Source organism: Apus apus, chromosome 5, assembly GCF_020740795.1.
Source record: "Apus apus isolate bApuApu2 chromosome 5, bApuApu2.pri.cur, whole genome shotgun sequence".
In the NCBI taxonomy this organism is placed as follows: domain Eukaryota; kingdom Metazoa; phylum Chordata; class Aves; order Apodiformes; family Apodidae; genus Apus; species Apus apus.
The window spans coordinates 59,235,183-59,255,915 of NC_067286.1; the positions used below are offsets into that span (position 1 = coordinate 59,235,183).

The window sequence follows — 20,733 nt, forward strand, 5'->3', positions numbered from 1 at the left end:
TGGAACCAGATTTGAAGTTCTTGAGGTCTGTGAATGGGAATTTACTTTCCTGGGGAAGTGAGATTGTTTGAGACACCTCTTTGGAAGGATCCCTTTCTGGGTCCCTGGGGTTGTACAGGTACATTGACGACAGATGTAGTTTAATCTGGAGTTTCTTGCAAAGTCATTCCTGCAGTATTTTGTTCATCATTTTTTACTTTAGAACTGATAAAATGAACTCTTTGGCAGGTTGCAAACATCTCCTTAACAGTGCAGATGATGCAACAAGTGAATGCCTGCAGGTTAACTGATGAAACAGAGGTACCGCCTTCATCTTCGTGTCCATTGGTAATGAAAAATATATAGGTCAAAAATGTAGGGTCAAAATATCTGGGCTCCTGAAAATGACAGCCCTAGCCACCATGTGCCAGAGAGCTTGTCCTAAGTTTGATGCTAAGAATTGGTAGCAGCTTTAGTTGGTTTGGGTTTTGTTTTGTTTGCTTTTTTTTTTTTTGTGTGTGTGTGTTTTTTATCCCCTATCTGGTTTTAAATGAGCATAAATTAAAATCAGAATGTAAACCTACAGTTTTCAGGTGTGTGATGTTTTCCCATGAATTATCCCACACTGATAGCCCAGATGGTTGCTGAGCTACTCTCACGTCTTGCTTTTCTGATCCATGACAATTCAGCACTCTGTAAATCCAGTTATATCCATTACTGGTTAAGTCAAGAGAAGGGAAGACCAGACAGGATATGGTAACAATATTCAAATAAGTCTAAAGCATTTGCATAGAATGAGGGAGGAAATTGTTCACCAGGTCCACTACAGCTAGAAAAAATAATGGAATTAAGTCACAGCAAGGAAGATGCAGGTAAGCTCAGGTAAGGGAGAAGCTGTACCTAGGAACAGGTTGTTTGAATGGTGTGCAGTCTCCTCTCTTACAAGTTGTTTAGAGCTGCAAAATACTTTTTAGGCAAAGTGCTGTCAGGAGTGCAGACTGAGCAGAGATGTCCTGTCGCTGTACAAGCCCCATTTTCCATGCTTCTCTGTCTGAGGAGGAGCATTATCATCACAGCTCATCCCTTGCAGAACGTCCTGCCCACCTTTAGCAGACTTAACCATTATCAGCCATTTTCATTTGTCGTATGCAAGAATAATTCATAGAGTCTGTGATGAATACAGCTGACTAACAAGATATTGTGTATTCTTTAGTGGTTTAAAATTAAAAATTCATGCAGCATGAAAGAAATTATCATTATAGTTCAGTGGTCTCCACAGCCACTTGCCACCCACTCACTATGTCAAACTCAGCATGATATTATGTTAAGAATAATAATTATACTTTTACAGTATCATGGGAGCTCCTGAGCACTCCACCACCAGAGGCACAGGGAGCTATCAAGCATGTGTTCATTGCATTCAGCTTGAGCCCTGAGCAGTTTATTATTCCAGCTATCGTGAGGCTGTTCCCAGCTCCTGCCCCAGTGAACAAGACAGGAAACAAACAGGCCTGAGGAACCAAGGAAAGAATTCCCAGTCCTGATTTATCATGACAGTAAAGTGTTGATCACAGATGAATCCAAAGAGATAACAGGAGATTACAACCAGATTATGAGTCAAAGCCAAAAAGGTGTGTTAAATGCTGGGACAGTTCTGGCTTCAAAAGAAGTTTTGTGGATTTGCAGAGAGGCTGCTGTGGGAAAAAAACCCACAACAAAACAAAACACCAAATAAAAAAAAAAAAACCAAAAAACCATTGCTTTTATTCCAGGGAAAGACACATGGATTCACCAGCAAGTTCAGAGTGCCACAGCGGCCAGCTGAACTTGCCTTTTGGGTGGTTATAGGAGTGCTGTTAGTGTCTTGTCCTGGGGAAGGGACACCTGGAGGTTGATATTTTTATGGGTCTCACCAGGGGTTTGGCATCTGTGAGGGCCTCTGCCAAGTGCCGTTGTGAGCGGATGGCTTGATGTGTATTGCTGTTCAGCTGGAGCTCCACACATGGCTTTGTGTTACCCCAAAGCTGGTGGTGTAATATGAGGATGTGGGCAAAGGGGACAGCCATGGTCTCCCGGAGGTCTCTGCTGCACTCTCACTGCTACCTGTGTATTTGGTCTAGTGGTTTTCTGGCCACAGGATAAATGTATTCAGCTCAACCGATTCTGTAGAAGACAAATGACTAATTCATGTAATTGTAAGTTAGCTTTTCATCATATCAGCTTCACTAACTTTCCTTACAGGTTGTGATTGCTAAATCTGACTGGCCAGATTAGACATATTGGAAAAGTACAACACAAGAGTGAGAGTGGTTGCTGCTGTTGTCCCTGAGTGATTTATGACAAACAGATTTTGATTAGAGCCAGATTTTCAATGTCTGATCTCAGGAACAGTGCAGTGTTCTCATCTTAAAAATAAGAATGCAGAGAATTAACGGAGAATCCAAATCTGTTATACTTGAGTTCATATTCCTAATTGTTGTGCTGTTTATTTAGAACCATTTACTCCTCTTCATTGAGGAAGCATCCTGCATTTGATGTTTTTTTTTACACATATGGGGCTGCTATTTGCAACCCACATGTCCCTGCAAATACAGTGCAGGGACAGGTAGTTGGGGTGAAATGACTTTTCAAGCTGCTGGAGTTAATTATTTTATCCCATGTGGACTTGAGATCCCCAAAAGTAAAAGATGTTATTAGTTCCAAAATACACATGAATCTTGCAGTTGTCATCACAATACATTGCCATTCCTTTGTGCTTTTGTTTCTTATGTTGGACTGAGATAAGAGGTAATTAGATTAGCTGGGAGGAATGTCTTGAGTGAATTTGGCTTGGTTCCTTTGCAACATTTCCAGTTCTACATTTCACAAAAGTGAGCATGCAGGAGATGGTAGTCAAAAAATGATGCAAAAAAAGAGAAAAGTCATTAGAAGAAATAAAAGAGAACCCACTAGTGAGACTGAGCTTGTAAAGGCAACAAGTTTTTGAAGAAAATGGGAAGGAAGCTTGATGTTGCCAGGGTGTGAGGGCAGAAGTTGTGCAGTCAGTGCTTCATCTTGGAAGTAGATCAGCCAGCAAGGCTGGAGTCTGGTTTACCTTTGATAGGGTATTGTTTGGGCTAAACAGTGGTTTAAAAATGAGGTCAGGCGAGAAGAATTAGTCTTGTAACACTTCCAAATATGTATGAATGCTGATGTTCATAACTTCAGAACATAAGTCAAAGCAGCAGTACTCACAACCTCTTTATGGAACCTCTTTGCCCTTGGTATTAGCTTAGTTTCACCTCAGTCTATCTGCAAAGACCTTCTCTTTAGCAAGAATATCCTTAGATGCTGTGCTGCCCCCATTCATGGAGTGATAGCTGCCTCCACATAGTCTTAATAGATCAAAGAATTTAGAAGTGCAGCTTGACTTGCAATGTCCAATGAACACCTTCCCATCTTTCTGCTGCTCCTCACAGGAATCTTAAGACCCCTCATAGGATCGTGTCGACTGAAAACAGTAATATTTGCTTTTCTGTCTTTTGCAGGTTCTCCAGCTGGGATCTGATATTCTTCCTCAGTACAAACAAGAAGCTCCAAAGACTCCACCACACATCATACTGCATTATTGTGCTTTTAAGACCACGTGGGACTGGGTCATCTTAATTCTAACTTTCTACACAGCAATTATGGTTCCATATAATGTCTCCTTCAAGACAAAACAGAATAACATCGCCTGGCTTGTCCTGGACAGTGTTGTGGATGTTATTTTTCTGGTTGACATTGTTTTGAACTTTCATACGACCTTTGTTGGCCCTGGTGGAGAGGTTATATCTGATCCCAAACTCATCAGGATGAACTACCTGAAAACATGGTTCGTGATTGATCTTCTGTCCTGTTTACCATATGACATCATCAATGCCTTTGAGAATGTGGATGAGGTAAGTCATTGTAGTCCACCTCAAAAGGATTGTTTCAATTAAGAATTATTTTAGAAGCACATTCCCAGGCATCTGACAGCAAGAAGAAGGAACTAGAGCGCTGTGCAAATATGCAGGGGTGGCCTTAGTCTGCTGAGCTTTACCTACACAGCATTCCCATGTTTCAGTACCATGTGTGGATGTGTGAATTGATATATGTGTGTTTTAGAATCACTTGCTCTTAATCCAAAGGCATTGTGGCACATCCACATCCCAAAGGGCTGATCCAGTTGGGATGTCCCCCTGCCACAGCCTCCCTTTGTGGCTCAGACCCAGGGACTGCCTCTCAGCAGTCCTCATCCATTGCAGGGTGGACTGGGAAGGCTTTACATAAATAATCAAAACTCTGTGTCTGCTCTGCCTGAAGCTGGTGGCAAATTTTTCCACTGACTTATATGGAAGTGGAGAATGCCTCTGAATGAGCATTTTAAAAATCCTGCCCTAGGATTATTTTTTGAAGCATGCTGTAATTTTCTTTTGTTTGTGATGTCTTTTTAAACATCTGATTGAGAGGAAGGTTTATCTCCAGTTTTTTAAGCAGGTCTTGATCTGCTGCTGGAATTTTACAAACTGTTTGAAGGGAGGAAGTATAAATATCTTAAACTGACACTGAATTAAGGCTTTTTAGCTGCTAAATGTATTAACATTTAAGGAATTGAGCTTGCAGTTGAAAATAATAGAAAAACAAGCAATAACAATGACAAATAATGCGTGCACAAGTCAGTGTAGGGAAAATTAATTGTTAAAATGTAACTATAATGGCATTAGGACTAGTTTTAATTTTTCTCCAGAGCCTTTCATGATTGGGCCATAAGCAGATGAGAAAGCCTCTGATAACTTTTTTAACATTTTAACACTTTTTTTCTTAGAGCACCACTGAGTGTTTTTTGTGGGTTTTTTGGGGGGGGTTGGTTTCTTTTTTTTCAGTTCTCAAATTCTGCAGTTAAATATCTTCACTATGTAAAATCTACATTCAGCCATGCAGATTTTGGTGCAGATTTTGTAGAGCTCCTTTAAAATTCCATCCCTGTCTCTATGCTCAGTACCATCTTTTGACATGGTTCCATTTTATTTATAGCAAATATGACAGAAGTGATAATACTTGCAGCTTAAATTCAAGATCCTATGAGGGCTGTCCGTCTGGAAGCAGGTTGAACAGTCAGGCTGTGTAAGGAGGTGGTATTGTCAAGGTTGTAAATATAATACAGCTTTTTAGGATAGCAATTTCAGATTAAGAGGAACCTGACTTTTATAAAAATGCAGCATTATCTCCAGATTTTTCTGCTTTAATATATAAAATAAACAGAAAGTTTCTGTGTTCCGACAGTACAGATTTGAATTATGAGCTTAACCTTTTTCTCTAACATATAGATGGGAAATAAACCACGTGCAATATTTGGGACAGTGAAGAGAATCTTTGCCATAGAGCATTATAATTGAGGCACTCTTAAAGAGATAAACTTTAACAAAAAAAGTAATGACAATAACAAGGTATCATGATCTCCTGTCATCCTAGAGCTGCTATTGTGCCTTCAAACAAACAAACTATCAACTCCTTTTTGATAAGAGAATTAAAAGTAGTGTTTATTTCTCATGAAATGTTGTGTTCTGAAGCTGGAGCCTTCAGCAGACTTTGGAGCATAACTGTGTATGTACTTGATTTCCAACCCCTTTGACTCCTGTTTTCACTAGTGCTTGAAAAAAATTGATTTTGAAAACAGGTATGTGGGCAGTCAGTCTTTCCTCCCTGAGTCTACGTTTTGCCTTTTCTCTCTCTTCCAGAGAAGGGTGTTTTTTTTTTTTAGTGATATGTCTTCATTTGTGACATCTAAGTTTTTTGAGCTGCTTGATGCGTCTGGGTGCCTGTAGATATTGATGCTCTTTATCTTCATTTGACTTTTAACATTTATTTTACTGGTCATTGTTTCCTGGGATTTAACTTTTTTGGCCCACTAGCAGCAGTGTACACTGTTCATAGATAAAGAATAAGTAAATTGATAAGTTTACTTTGGAAGAAATATTCTGATTGCTTAGAAGGAGAATGTTTTTCTGTAGAAGATAGTTTTTCCTCCCTAAGGCAAGCAGTAGAGACAAGAGTTCTTTTAGCTCCTGATTCTGGTAGCTTTTAGCTTTTTACTTGGCCTGGGGTGTTGGATAAGGGCATTTATCTTTAGCATTAAAGTTGGTGATTGTGTCATTTCAGAAAAAGTTAACAGAAAATCAGAGCTTAGTGGTAAAGACCTTGGGGCAGGTTCTAGTGCTGTTTGAGTTCTTGGTGTGATGCTGAAAGATGGACCCAAATCAGAGTGAATTGTCTTAAAAGCCAGCTGAGTGAAAGAAGTCTTTCCAAATTTATTCCCCTTGTGTGTCCCACCTCCAACCCCTCCTTTTTTCCACATAAAGCATCACATGCACTTTTATTAGTTGTTAAGGGACTAGGTGAGCAGGGGGATCACCACTGCAGGCAGTTTCTTTTCCTCCCTAAGAGGAGGTCTCTAATGTCTAAAGAAAGGTACAACCAAGAAAGTTTAGGTTTGTGTCTCTCCCTTGTAGATACAGACTCCTGTATGTGATGTTGGTGCTTTAAGGTTCTCATGCTGAGGCTGCTGCATTGTTGCATAAGATGCCTTTTGCACTTGAGCACTACTTTATAATGTCAGAATTAAGGAGATAAATCAAAAGATTAAAAAAAGAAAGTGTGGGGAAAAAAAAAAAGGAGTTTTCTTACTGAGGGTTGGAGTTCAAATGTAGTCAGTCTTGGCTGAAGTAGGAACAGCATCATTTCCATCACGGACAGCAATAAGCCAAGGCTCAGAGTCTTGTGGAATTCCCACCTGAGGCAAATGTGACTGCAAATCAAAGTTATTTTGTTGTTGAGTGGATGCAAAGCCTCAGTAGAAGGATATGATGAAAAGGATTATGACACACAAATTGAGAATTGGGAGGCATTAGGATGATTTGAGGCAGGTTTAGAGGTGAAGGTTTCCATGCCTGGAAGTTACAGAGCCAGGCTGTTTCAGTTTGCTCAAGTAGGTTGAATGTAAGACAAGGAAGGGAAAAGGTAAGATAATGAGAGAGAGAGAGACATCTTGCACAGCACAGAGTGATCTAAATTGATGTGATGGATGAGGAATTAAGTGTCTCAGTGGTATTGAAAGGGTAGGAAAACAAGGTGAAATAGGCTGGAGAAAAATGAGCTAAGAGAGAGGAAAGAGGAATCCTTAGTGGCATAAGTATTAAGAAAATTGGTAGGATGATAGTCCTAGAAATGACAAAAATGCATGGCATCTCTTCTAATTGGGAAACATGCACTGAAATACGTCCTGGCTAAGCCAAAGCCATACAGAAAACCTTTCATATATAAAAATGTGAGAAGGGACACTATAAAATGTACTGAGGAATCCAGCCAGTTTTCAAGGAATGAACCAGAATGGGGAGTATGTACTCAGAGTTTCTGAAACTAGGCTGATTTGTTTGTAAGTAAGAGTGTTCTCTGATACTTCATAACTATTGCAAAGGTGCATGTCTGCTTGTCTGTCTCTTCTTTTAAATTATAAAAAGAAATAAAAAGTTTGGAGTGATGGGAGATATGGTGCTTGAATCCAAAGGTTTTGGTCATGTGCAGTTTCTGTTCATAATTAGGCTGTGAAGTATGTAGCACCTGGAAATCTGACTTTTGTTTTGGGGATACATGCCACTTGAAGAGATTCTGATTTTTTGGCTGGGTGCTTAGCTGTATGTAACAATTCTTTCCATTGATGTCTGCACTGCCACTTATATCTCTGGAATCATGAGCTCCTACTTTTGAAGTTAGGGACTTGTCTTGCCTTGAGGCTTAGCCTTTATATGTGTTTTACCTATTAGAGAGAGATAAATAGACAACCTCTGTCAGCCTGGGCTACCAAAAGGTTGCTTATAGCGTGGGTAACCATCGATTCCATACCAGTCACAAATGTCAGAGTCACACTGTGCTGAAATTGTCAGCAGATGGGTTTGCAGTGTGCCTGAGGGTGCTGATCCCATTGCTTGTTCAGGTATGGTCAAATCATGCTCCCCTTGGGACCAAATGCATGGATTTACCACCCAGGAAAACCAGATGTTGTGCAGGTGCTTGGCTCTTGTCCCCACATGGAGCCACAAAATTGGGAGAGTACCTGGAATTGGAAGGACCTCAGGTACCCACACACAGGAACAAGCACATTGATCCAGTACTTCTCAGGGCTGCATTCAAGACTCTGAAAATTAGTATATAGAACAAATATTCCCAAGACTAGGTGGATGGACAAGCTTTTGGCGAAATGGAAAATGTTTACACAAGTTCAGTGTTAAATAGAGCTGAAAAGCCCCCTTTGCTATTTGGAAAATTATTCTGGGAATTTTCACTGAGATTCTTGAAATTCTGAGCTCGATCTTGTCTCTTCCAGAAACATGGTCCTAAAATGACGTGGTACGTATTGCAAAGAATGGGACCAGATGCCAGGATGGTTCATACAGATAGCCAAATGGTTTCTCAAATGAGTTATATAAAAGATTACCCTTTCTGCAAAAATTAGTTTTCCTGAGCCAATGTCTGCAAGTGAAAGCAGACAAATTTAAATGACCTAAAACTCTGGAGTCTATTGTTTAATAATTTAAGACTACATGACCCAGTGGCCTTTAAAATTTAGTGATCTGTGCAGGACATATTAAGGCATGGAATCCTTGTAATTATAATCTTCTTTTAATTACTATTATTGATCTGTTCTAGCAGTGGCAGAAACTTCTTTGGATCGGGACAATTAATAGCAACTAAAATAGCAACGTCTGTAAATTGAAAGCAAGTAAAAGTGGATACAACTAGCTTAGCCATATTCACATCTGCAGTGCTTTACTGCAAACACTCCCTTTTTGGAAAATATTTCAAGAAGGTTTTTTGGAGCCCAGTCTGAGCGGCATATGCAAAGTGAAGATAAATGGGTGTATTGCAAGAATGTGGCTTTGGCTCTGAAAGAAAGTCTATTGCTTAGCTACCTTTCTTAAATCTAGGTGGCTGACATGGGGAAAATAATTCCCAGAACTAAATCCCTTCTGCAGCCAACTATTAAACTACGACTAAAACTCCTAGCAACATAACAACAGACGCGCTAAGCCTGGAACCTGGCATTTTCCCCTTTGTTATGCAGTCAGAAGGCAATTAAATTAAGAATACTGTCATCCTGCTGTAGTGTGCAGAAAACTGCAATGCAATAATACAATGGCTTGGTTACAATGTCCAAATGTAAATGGATTTCCTTTTGGTGTATCTTATGCAGATGGTCAATCATGTTCTCCCTTGTCGCTTATTGACCCCTATCACCCCATCACACTTAGTGGCAGAATTGCACCATAAGGTGCATTCAACTTCTGCCAATGTTTAATTACCAGATTTTTTTTTAATGCCATACAGGGTCTGGGGTGTTTTCTGGGGTGTTTCTGCAGGTTCCCCTGTGGAGACACATGAATGTCATCTTCCTGTGAGAGGTAACTTGTGAAAGGAACTGGGGTTGATGCTGGGGGCAGCGGCAGGGTTGTCTCACAAGGCAGATATGGCCCAGTAGCCTTGGGCTGCACTGCTTTGATTTGGATTATAGCATACTGAACTTGAATTATATGTCTCAGTGGTCTTTTTTTCAGGTTTTTGTTGTTGTTGTTTTGTTTGTTTGTTTTTTTTGTTAATGTGTTGTGTATGTTACTGGGAAGCCAGATGTTTGGTCCAATCCATTTAAATAAAACCTTTAGTCAGAGCTGTAATAAGTGATGTAGAGTCTAACTGAGGCAAATTGTGTGTGGAGTACTTTCAAGGGAAGCTCCAAGTCCTGCCTGATCCCCTCTCTAGCAAAGGAGGGAAGGCTTACAATGGAGATGAAGCAAATGAAATAATCTGGTCAGATGCTCACTGAAATAACGCAGAGGGAAGCAGCACAAACCGTCACTGTGACTTCTGTACACGACTGTCTGTGGGAGGAAAGAGGTGCAGGTTCAGGGATGGGCAATTGCTCTTCACAAAATGGAGCCAAGGTACAGCCTTGGAGAAGCAAACTGCATGGCTAAGATCAGAATTAGCAAAGTTTTACTGGTAAGAGAGTCTTGTAACTTGGCGTGAGTCTTTATTTTGTTCAAGACTGGGTTGGTGTTAGGTGTGTGCCTTGGCCTCAGGGATATGTGTAGTTCCAGAAGTACTTGCAGAAACATTGCAGTTCAGGATGCTCTCACCAGTTACTTCTTTTCCTTCCTATTTTGGGACAGGAAATTTGTGATTTGTTGCTGGCATAAAAATTATCAGCTGTGTTCAGTATCCTGCTCAGAAGCTGTCCCAGCCAATGGGACACACCTTCTTCTCCTTCCCATTTCATCCTCTGTCCACCCTCCCTAAGTAAAGTGAAAATTACCAGATTTGATGATATTATCCTCTTTTTTCTCCAGTTGGGCAGCTTGATGCACTAACAAATAAGTAGTGCAAGAAGCCACAACCCCCTTATCTTGAATCTAGAAGAAATATTTCGAAATTACACTTTGTTTTATAACCTCAGTTATTCACAGTTTGAAATGTACTGCATTGTATAGTTGTGCAATAAACAATTCACTAAAAGTTTATTTATAATGTTATAGCTTATTGACATTTGTGTTATGAGAAAAAAATATGAAAAGCTCCCCTGTCCTCCTGGAAAAAAAAAGATTCATCTCAAGCAATAAATTTAGAGGTGCTTTCACAGTCTGCATGAGGAAAGCTACTTGCTTTCATTTTGCTCTAAGGACTCAATTTTGTGCTCACTGCAGTCTCTCCTATTGCTGCCTCTGGGCTAGGGCCAAGTATTAAATGGGCTCTGCTTGTGTCTGGACCCAGGTTCTAGATAGCTTGTGCAGGAGCAAAAACTCTTACTCCCATGGGGACCTACATAATTGAATGCAACCCTACATTCGGTTCCTGAAGTGGGGATAAATCAGAAAAGTTGCTTTTTAATTTTTCTCATTCCAGCATTTTGATTTGTAACGATGCGAATTATATTAATTATGTTAATTGCTTACCTAAAAAGAAGGGTTCCTGAGTTATGTTGGAAGATTTATTTTAACATTAACTCCAGGAAAGAAGCATTAAGGAGCTAACTAGGGATTTTAGAGCTAAGCTGTATTTAAGTAGCTAAGCTCAAAAATTTCTTTTGGGAATAATTTGCTGGTTAAATTTCAAACAGCCCTCCTGGATATGCCTCCTGCACAGAATAATACCCCCAGGGGATGGGCCTGCAGGGTCACCTGCTCATGCTGGCAAGTTTCAGTTGTTCCCAAAACCTGCAGGCACTTTGTTTTCATTTACATTTTGTGCCACCAAGACTGCCCAAGGTTTACAGAAATGGTGCCTTTTTCACTGCTTCAGTACTAAATGCTGAGCTCTGCCTTAATATTACAGAATAAGCTTAGCGATTAGTTTCGGTGAATTTATTTTTCTGTAATTACTTCTGCAAAGGGAAAGGAAATGGAAATTTTGTCCATGCTTCTTTAAAAAAAAAAATATTTGGGCTATATTTCAAAATGTGCTAGGCATGGGATTCATCTGATGAAGCAGAGGGCCAGGCATAGTCTACAAGGAAATAAGGCAGGTTCAGGGTATTTGTCCTCATGTTCATCTTCAAAATAGGTCTGAGGAGTCACCCTGTCCTAAAATGCTTATTTCTCACCATTGACTGTAATGACACACTACTGTAATGAGCTCAGGTACAGATCCCTCCACAGTACAGTTCAGGCTGAGGTGAGATGCATCCTGCCTTTCAAACTGTATTTGCTTCACTTCAACTTTTTGAAGGATAAAACCAAAAGCAGAAAAAAAAACACCAAACAAACCAAAAAAACCCCAACAATAGGTGTGAAATTCACCAGGACCTTTTAAGTCAGCCGTGTCATTGGCTTTGGTGGGTGGGTTCATCATATCGCCCTTCCCCTAAACTGGTCAAAATCCACCTTAACTCGTGCTGTCTGCAAATCTTTCTTAATTTACAGTTTGCACATTTGTTCCTGTGCCAGCCTTCTTGGTTAAATATTTCTTTTCCTTCCCTCATGTTTATTTTTGATGTGTTAGAAAGAACAGTCATCTCCCGCCCCCTGCACAAACATGTCTGTTTTCCTTTCTTTAATCTAAGCAAATTAATCTTGTCTAGAAACCCTTTTTCTGAAATTTTATGGAAATTTTCCTGGCCTTTCCAGCTGCCCCTCTCTGCACGGAGTTTAAGTTTGAACACATCTCTTTAGGGCAGAGCTGCACATATTAGTCCAGGCAGAGAATTCATCTTTGCCTTGTAAGTGGGGTTTGGCTTTTCCTCTTGATGTTGGCAACACTCAACTGATCCATCCTGGAACTGGATTAACCTTTTCTGTGAGTGTAACTCCCTGATTGCTCTGAGTCACTGTGGGATTAACCTCTATACCCAAATACGGATAATTTGCCTTGTAATATATGCCTTGAGAATCTGTATTGTTAATTTATCACATTTTACTTTGTTCTCATCCAGTTATTCTTTGCACTGATAGTGGGCTCCAAAGGTGTGCTATCACCAGATTTCAAGAGCATGTAATATTTCTGCTTAAGACACTAAGAGAACAAAGAAATGGCTGAGAACTGTCACTTGTAACCCTTGCTAGAGGTCCTTTGTATGGGTTCCACTTTGCCATCCTTTTCACAAGTTCTGCAGTCATCTTACAACCCCAGCTGCAGTCCCTGTTGTCTCTGTGTTTCCTAATAATTTCATCCGCTGCTTTACTGAAGAAATTAATTTATTTTCTTTGGAAAAATGGAATGTGTTATCAGAGGAAGCTGTCAGGAAAACATGGCTAGATCCCAGCTACCCTAAGCTTAGCAAACCTATTGCTGTACTGATTGCATTTTGATTTAAATCAATGTTTACAATTATTCTTTCCCTTAACGTTTGGTCAGGTAATGTATATCTGTTTATTTCCTTCTTGATACATTAGCTTTTCTGGAAAACATCAACATCATCTTTGGAAACTAAAATGAATAATTAATTTATTTTCTAGCCCAAGCCTAGATTACTTTTTCTTTGTTGCAGCTTGATGACTTTTGTTGTTCTTTTTTCATTGATGAATGTGAAGAATCTCTGGGTATTTGTTTTAATGTTCTTTACAAGGAAAAGTTTAACTTGACATTTGGCAATTTTCACTTTATCCTTATTCAATTATCCTTATTCTAAGCTACACCTCTAAGGTGTAGCTGTTGATCAAGTTTTTATTTCTCATATTTTGTAAGTTCTTTGTTTCTGTTTCCTTCTTTTGCGTGATTATTCATACATTCAGAACTGATACCCAGCTTTACAATTTTTCCCCTTCTTTGAGGTTCAAACCTCTGGATATTTTATACCTTTTGATATAGGGATGTTCCAACTGTCCTCTGGTGCCAGGTGTCTGACTCTCCCATCTCTCACAGTCCAGTTGTTTTCACTTATTATTGTCTATAGTTCAAGGTAATATAATCTATAATTTACCAGCTCTTGCCTTTTTGAGATCAAGAACCTCATTCCAGTTTGGTTTGTGATTGTTCACTTTTTTAATGAACTGATTTAATTCCTTCCTCAAGCCAATGTGGACTTCTTCAAAATCCTATCAGAACCAAATGTAGTGTAGTATCACTGTCTATAGAGTAATTGGCTATTCAATGAAGAAATAAGCATGTTATTGCATCTGCAGAGTATCTCAGCCTACTGTTATTAATAGCATTTATTCTCCAAGCTCATATCGAGAAAGATAAGTCTCACGTTGTGAGGCAGTGCTCTGTAATATCCATCTCTGTAATAACATAATGCAGTTTGGATGCTGCCCAGACCCAGGCTATCCAGATATCTAAGGATGGGTTTAATTTCTCCTCCTGTATGCTGTGTAAGTGATAGGCTTTATCTTCTTTGTATTCAGTGGGAGGGTTGAGGGGCAGCTCCAGGAGGTGATTCATCCCATCTCAGCTGTCTGAGATGGATTGGGTGAATCACTCTCCTGACATGCCTCTCCCTTCCCTCACCAGAGATGAAGGCTGGACAATTCACATAGACTGGATGGCTGACCATAAGGTTGCAGTGTTATGTGAGATGAATTCCACCCCAGGAGGGAGGTTAGAGCTCAGTCGTGGTGTGGCTGTGGCTCATGCAGATGTGCTGGAGCTCAGCTGATATAAAACCGTTTTGATCTTGCACAGAGATAGAGATCAGCCTGGGCTGCAGGACTCCTCAGAGGATCTGATCGTTTCAATGGCTAACTTTGCTGAATGCAGGTTGCTGTAATTGCAACTCTAAGCATATTGGCTTAAATTTGGCTTCAGAAGGTCTATATACACTGCACCTGTGACTGCAGTGGCAATGTGCCTTACAGCATTTCATAGAAAGGTGCTCAGCTCTGGTTCTTGGCCATTCCATAAATTCTTCAAAACCACAATGTGCTGAACATTAAAACATAGGAAAAAGCTCTTCTCTTTTTGTTGTTGTTGTTTTTTGGTGGTGGTGGCTTTTTTGAGTGGGTTTTTGTTTTATTTTGTTTTTTTTTTTTCCACTGACCTTTTCTGAGACAGTGTTTTCTGTTAAATGATGCAGTACCAATCCCCATTTTCAAAGCCGGGAGGATTTCAGTTTCAGAACACATTTAAAATGCATGTTTTGGTTTGGTTTTTTTTTGCTGTTGCATATGTACCCCCAGCTACCAACAAATAAATAAAAAATAACAGAGTGAAATTTAATTGAAAAACTGCCTAGAGTTAAAAGCACATTATTCCCTAATAGAAAAAAAAAAAAAATGCACAATTTTTCCATTTCAGCATACTGGGATTTAATTTTGAGGTTTAAGCAGATTTTAGTATATTTAGATGGTAGAAACTAATGGCTGCTTTGTTTTCATTTCACTTTTTAAAACATTCATGCTACAATTTCCTACTGCAGAAGAGACTTATTAGATTAGCAAGTAAGCAGCTGATTAAATCTTTTACATCTTTTGCAGAGATACAGCTCTGCTGTTCTGTTGCTGCCTTAGTGTAGAACAGACTCCACTGTCTCATTCCTGGTTCAGGTGGACATCTCTGGCACCCATACTAACTGAAATAATTTCCTGCACTTCTTAACCTTCATTTTCCTTTTTTGTCCCTTTATCCTCTTGCATGTTTGGCCCAGTATAACATGAGTTTTACAGCTTCATCCTTCCTATTGCCTGGCTTATCAGGGAGTCATGATTGCAAGAGAAGTTCACTCCCTGTTCTTGCTCGAGGTGCAGAGGTCTGTTCCTATGGCCTGTATCACAGCTGGAGGAAAGATCCTTCTCAGCCTTTTGGTCAGAAAATTTTAGCCAGATGCAGACACACAGCTTAGACACTTCTTTCATCTTGGAAGACTGAAAATTAAAACTGTGGTAACACCTAGGATCTGAACTGGCAAGATTCAGGTAGTTTTAATAGGAAGAAGAGGTCGCTCTGCTTTTCAGACTGTTCCCCCTTAATTAGACTGAATTTCCTTAGTGTATCAAGAGAATTTGAGAACACAGGCTTTGCAAAGCACTTCTGTCCATAAACCTGGCCTTAGTTTAACCATAAGTGGCTAATTTAATTCTAAAGTTGAACATCCATTCCTCAAAAGTGTCTTTCTGGGTAGTATTGACATTGTCTGCATCCTTTGTGGTGGCTTCAGCTGGCTGCCTGATAGAAACAGTGGTTCAAACAGGGCTGGTTCAGAGCTACTCGTTGTGTCTTTTCCTGATCCAGTGGCCTTAGAAGTCACTGGGAATGTCTCCTGTGACTCACACTTGTAACAAGTTGATGATGTGTGTCAGATAGGAATGTAGTTCCAAACTTGACAACTGAAATGCAATTCTGGAGTAGGTGATTTTTCAGTTAAAATGTTTCTGCAGCTGAGATGACTGAAGATGAGCAAGCTGAATGTCCTCATCTGATTAAGACATAATAAAATACATTAGTCAAAACCTCACTGGGCAGGGTTGGATGGTTCATAACATAATGAGATATTCTCAGTCAGAGAACACTGAGCAGCAGATATTACAGACAATTGGCTCAATTAACTGAATAAGGTGATAGTGATAAATGCTCCTTCCGGAAGGTTGGATCTTCAGTATCAAAAACATGCATTATTGACATGATGCTAGTGCCAAACAGGATTATATGCTCTACACAAGGTTTCTAATCACCTCTCTGTTCCTTGACTTCTGAGGTTACTCCAGATAGAATAGATGCTCATCTTTTAGTAGAAGGGTTTCCAAAATATTCGTAAGGGAACATAAATACAGTTTAAAGGAAAATGAAATTAAAGGCAGCCAGAAATTGGTTTAGTTTAGAACACTGAATTTCTTAATAGCCCACACTTAAGGCACTTTTTCTTTCACATGATTTCCATCCTTGCTGAATCATGGACAGAGTTTTATGCAATTAAAAATTGAGCATTTATCATCAGGTGAATTTTGATGTATAAAGATAACAGCTTGTCCCAATGCAGTACTTAAACAGTGAGATGCATCACAGGTTCCTTCAGTATCTGCTTAATTGTTCATTCCTAGGTAGTGTTTTATGGAATAGGCTTTTAAAGCTTCCAGTATTGTCTGTATATTTTGCAAGATTAGATGTGAAATCTGAATGCTCAATAAATATATCTCTGATTTTTTGGCCTTAAAGTAGTGGGTCAGGTTGAATTGGCTTTAAGAGTTACAGTGAACCTTACTTAAATTAATTACTCCTTGGAAAGAATACATTTCAATGTCAGCTAAAATGAAACATTTGTCTTTGTTTTATACATAAGAGATGTGATTCTTTTTTGTGCTTAAGAAACAAAAGATGATCACAGTACAAACTTTCTCCCAGGCTTTGAAATAAAAGCTTTATTTTTGTATTAGTTGTACAATTGCTAAACTGCTTATGTAACTTAGATGTAGTATGTAATATTACATATGTAATATGGATGGAGGATGAAATGTCAGGCTGCAAAGTCCCCTGAACAAGGGCTGACTGTTGGCTTGGTTTTGTGCAGTAGGAAATGCAGGGTAGCCCTTGCCACTGGGACAATCTTAAACTACTGGGTGCAAAAAAGGGGACTCCCAAATTTAGATTCCAGGTCTCTTAACTCCTTCCCTAGCTTTAATCTTGGTAATGAACAGTGACTCTTTAAAAAGGGAAATAATGCATATCTCCTTGACCAATGCATTAGGACCAGATCCACAGAAACACACCCTGCTGTTTTCTGCCTCTGATTTCACAGCAAGCTGTAAACTTTCAGAATCAGGGCTAATTCACTGAAACATACTGCAGATTAATGTACTGAAGCAAGCTGTTAAACTACTCTATCATTTCCTTTTTTAATGTAGATACTGTCTCTGTGGGCTGTGACCCTGTCCATTGTGTGATGAACATTGCAAGGGACTTCCCAGTTTCTCAAACAAGTTGGCTGTTCAGAGTGTCTCACAGACATCAGCAAAACAGTAGATTTATGTTTAGATGGCAATAAGAATGATAAACTAGATCTGTGTCTTGTGTAAATTCAAAATACAGAAATCAAAATGGGAAAATTCCACTTCCCTCCATGGTATTAGTCATCATGAGAGCTTGAATGCAAATACAGAACTTCAATTTATTCAGGATTTGGGGATCTGAAACAAATTCCAGCAGGCTTTGAAAAGCATACAAGAACTTTGCTGAACAGATTACATCTAGAAATATCAGGTGTGTGTTACCCTTCAAACATTAGTTGTGAAAGAAACAGAGGTACAAAAGAGATTAATGTTTTTCTGGTATGGAAAACTCCAGAAACTCCAGTCTTTCACTGTTTGATAATATAATTAGCTAGTGTTTTGACTAGACTGATTTGATAATGATGCATAGAAAAGGGCAATTTAATCTTGGCACAGTAACTAGGAATGTTTGCCTCATTGCTTTCTATGTCTTAATTTCTACTTTAAATTAAATGTCTTCAGCTTCTGAGTGTTTTATATTAGAAACCTTCCTTTGCAAACCTCCTATTTTGAGCCACTAATTAATTTAATGCAGAAGTGAGGTATATCATGGAATTGCAATAGACCAGGAACATATTTTTCTTCTCTTTCTTTGTCTATAAACTCTATTAAAATACACTGCAAACCGTTTCTGCATTGAGGAGGACATACACTTCTCTTGTTCTCTCTCAGATGTTTCTAATAACTTTTTTTGCGGGTTCTTGTGCTTCTATTTCCTAAATATTTGTACTTCCATTTATTTGTACTTCATTTATCTCATGTGGAAAAAAACCACCACACAAATACTTGCTTTTGGAAAATATCTGCCATGTCTGCTGATCGGAGAGGAAATTAACCCTTTGTGGAAAGTCGTGGAGCTTTCCTGCCAGTGCCTTGAGGTCTGTACCACCCTCATTCAGAAAGGTGATGAGGTTATTTCCATGTTCAGCTAGGGAGACATCTTCTAAATAACAAAATACCCAGAGTTACATTAGCTGCAGTGAAGGATAATATGAGCTGGGGACTCTGTTCTAGAGGAAGTTACCCCGATACTTTCTGATGGATGAGAGGAACAATAGGCAGATGTCTCAATTACTTTCTGAAGTTTCATTTGAGCATCTGTTAATGCTGAGGGTTGATAAAGTTGGTGGACCCTGTGCTTTGGTCGGAATAGAAATCCTCTGCTTGGATTTAAGAGAATACTGGTGTTCTCTGAGTCTCTTTGAGAAGACTCCCCTTGAATGGTGTAGTTCCACCTGTGACTGCTCTTCCACCATGCTTGACCTCCTAGAGGTCAAAGCAGAGTCTGCCGTTTACTTCAAACTGGCAAAGTATCAAGTCTCTTTTTTTTTGTAATAAACATGCCATTTCTCACTTTGGATTTCACAGAACTCTTCTGTTACTTTGAATGACTGAGTTTGAATGAAGTAATTTATCCACGTAATGAGTGCCATGTTTGATTTACCCTGGTGAGGACAAAATTCCTGGAGGAGGGGGGGAGGGTTTGATTTTGTATTCCGTCATCTGAAACATGCAAAAATTGTATAGAAAGATTTAAAGCAGATGCAGGAATCACTGTAGAGCCTTCTGTGTTAGCCAGCAGGATATTTCAGATGAAATAATGATTTTTATTCTTTTCTAGGGGATCAGTAGCCTCTTCAGTTCCTTGAAAGTGGTGCGTCTACTACGACTTGGTCGGGTTGCCAGGAAGCTGGACCATTATCTGGAATATGGTGCTGCTGTACTGGTACTGTTGGTGTGTGTGTTTGGACTGGTGGCCCACTGGCTAGCCTGCATATGGTACAGCATTGGAGACTACGAAGTTATAGATGAAGTCACTAATACAATCAAAACAGACAGCTGGCTCTACCAGCTGGCGCTGAGTATCGGGACACCATATCGGTACAACACCACTGGCTCAGGGCAGTGGGAAGGAGGACCCAGTAAAGACTCCTTGTACATATCCTCTCTCTACTTTACCATGACAAGCCTTACAACGATAGGATTTGGAAACATAGCACCAACCACTGATGGAGAGAAGATTTTTTCGGTGGCCATGATGATGGTTGGCTGTAAGTAGAATTTTATTGTATTGTGAATAAGCCAAAGGTAAATGTACAGCTGGGGTGATGGTTGCACAGTACACTTGATGTAAGCTTTCTTGACATCCTGAAAAATGTGAAGTAGATGTAAATGATCATGAAATGAACTTGAAATTATTGAAAACAGGAATTGAAATTGTGTGGTTGCTGTAGCTTTTAAACAGTGCAAATAAGTGTAGTGTGTCCATAAGTGTGCCCAATGACAATTTTGTATGGAGTTCAGGGCCTCTTCTTTACACCTTAAAGATGGCTTTGATTTGGTTTGACAGATCTTGGCTGGAATTGGTTTAAAAGCTACAGTATATATTCAAATTCAGGTAGTCTGAGTTTTAGTTATAAACTGTCACAGGCTTGGAAATGTTTGAAGTGGTTTTAGCCAATTCTCCAGACACCAAGGGATTCCGTGAGGTGATCGTGTACTTTACAGCACTGGTTTGACTTACAAGTCCTGATTTTATCTCCTAAATGTGGTGACTTTTGTCACCAGCAAAGCTAGAAGTGAAGGAAATCATAAGGCACTATATAGAACATTTCCCTGCTTCCTGCTGTTTTGCAGCTCCCCTGAAATGGAAAGGCACGTTCCTCATTTCATGTGCTACCAAGGTTAGATCACAAAGCAGCTCTCCAGGTTAAGAGAAATCTTCAAAATTCAAAATAAAGACTGCTAAAAATGTTAATTAAATTTGGGAGAACTATTTTTTCTGTTAAATAAATAATGCTTGGTATTTCTCTGATGCTTTCTATTTTCTGAGCTCCATACAAACACTGAGCAATTATGTAACAAGAGAACAAACAAAACCTTTTGAAAATAAGATCTGCTTAATCTCTCTGATAATTATCTCAGCTAACACTTTGAGCTTGTCTCAGAGAAATACTGAATTATAAAAAGGAAGTTTTCTTGCTAGAGTCTTTCTACATCTTTAGAAGATTAAACCCATTTGTTTGGAGATTTTAAAATGCTTTTTAAAAAGAGAGGTTGCAGTTTTAGGACTCTGCTGGCAGCGTGCTGCAATGAAGTTTCTGCTGAACAGCATCTTTACATGATGGGTTGATGTGTTTCAATACATTTCAATGTCCATAAAAGCAAATCCCGAAGCTAGAGCATTAATGTGCTGTTACAACAAGGCCATAGGAAACTTATAGGTGCTGATAGCTGTTTGTTGGAACCAGTTTGTTTATTTACAGAAGTCTGAGAATTTGGAAAATAAAGT

The 20,733-nt window shown here is 39.3% G+C and overlaps 1 protein-coding gene across 1 annotated transcript in view; it reads left to right on the forward strand.

The window, feature by feature from the left end:
* Positions 1 to 20,733, forward strand: part of KCNH5 (potassium voltage-gated channel subfamily H member 5) — a 156,897-nt gene that overhangs the window by 36,447 nt on the left and 99,717 nt on the right. Inside the window, exons 6-7 of the mRNA XM_051621122.1 lie at positions 3,507 to 3,899; positions 19,063 to 19,492. Of these exons, the coding sequence (XP_051477082.1) occupies positions 3,507 to 3,899; positions 19,063 to 19,492 (823 nt within the window). The remainder of the gene's footprint in view (positions 1 to 3,506; positions 3,900 to 19,062; positions 19,493 to 20,733) is intronic.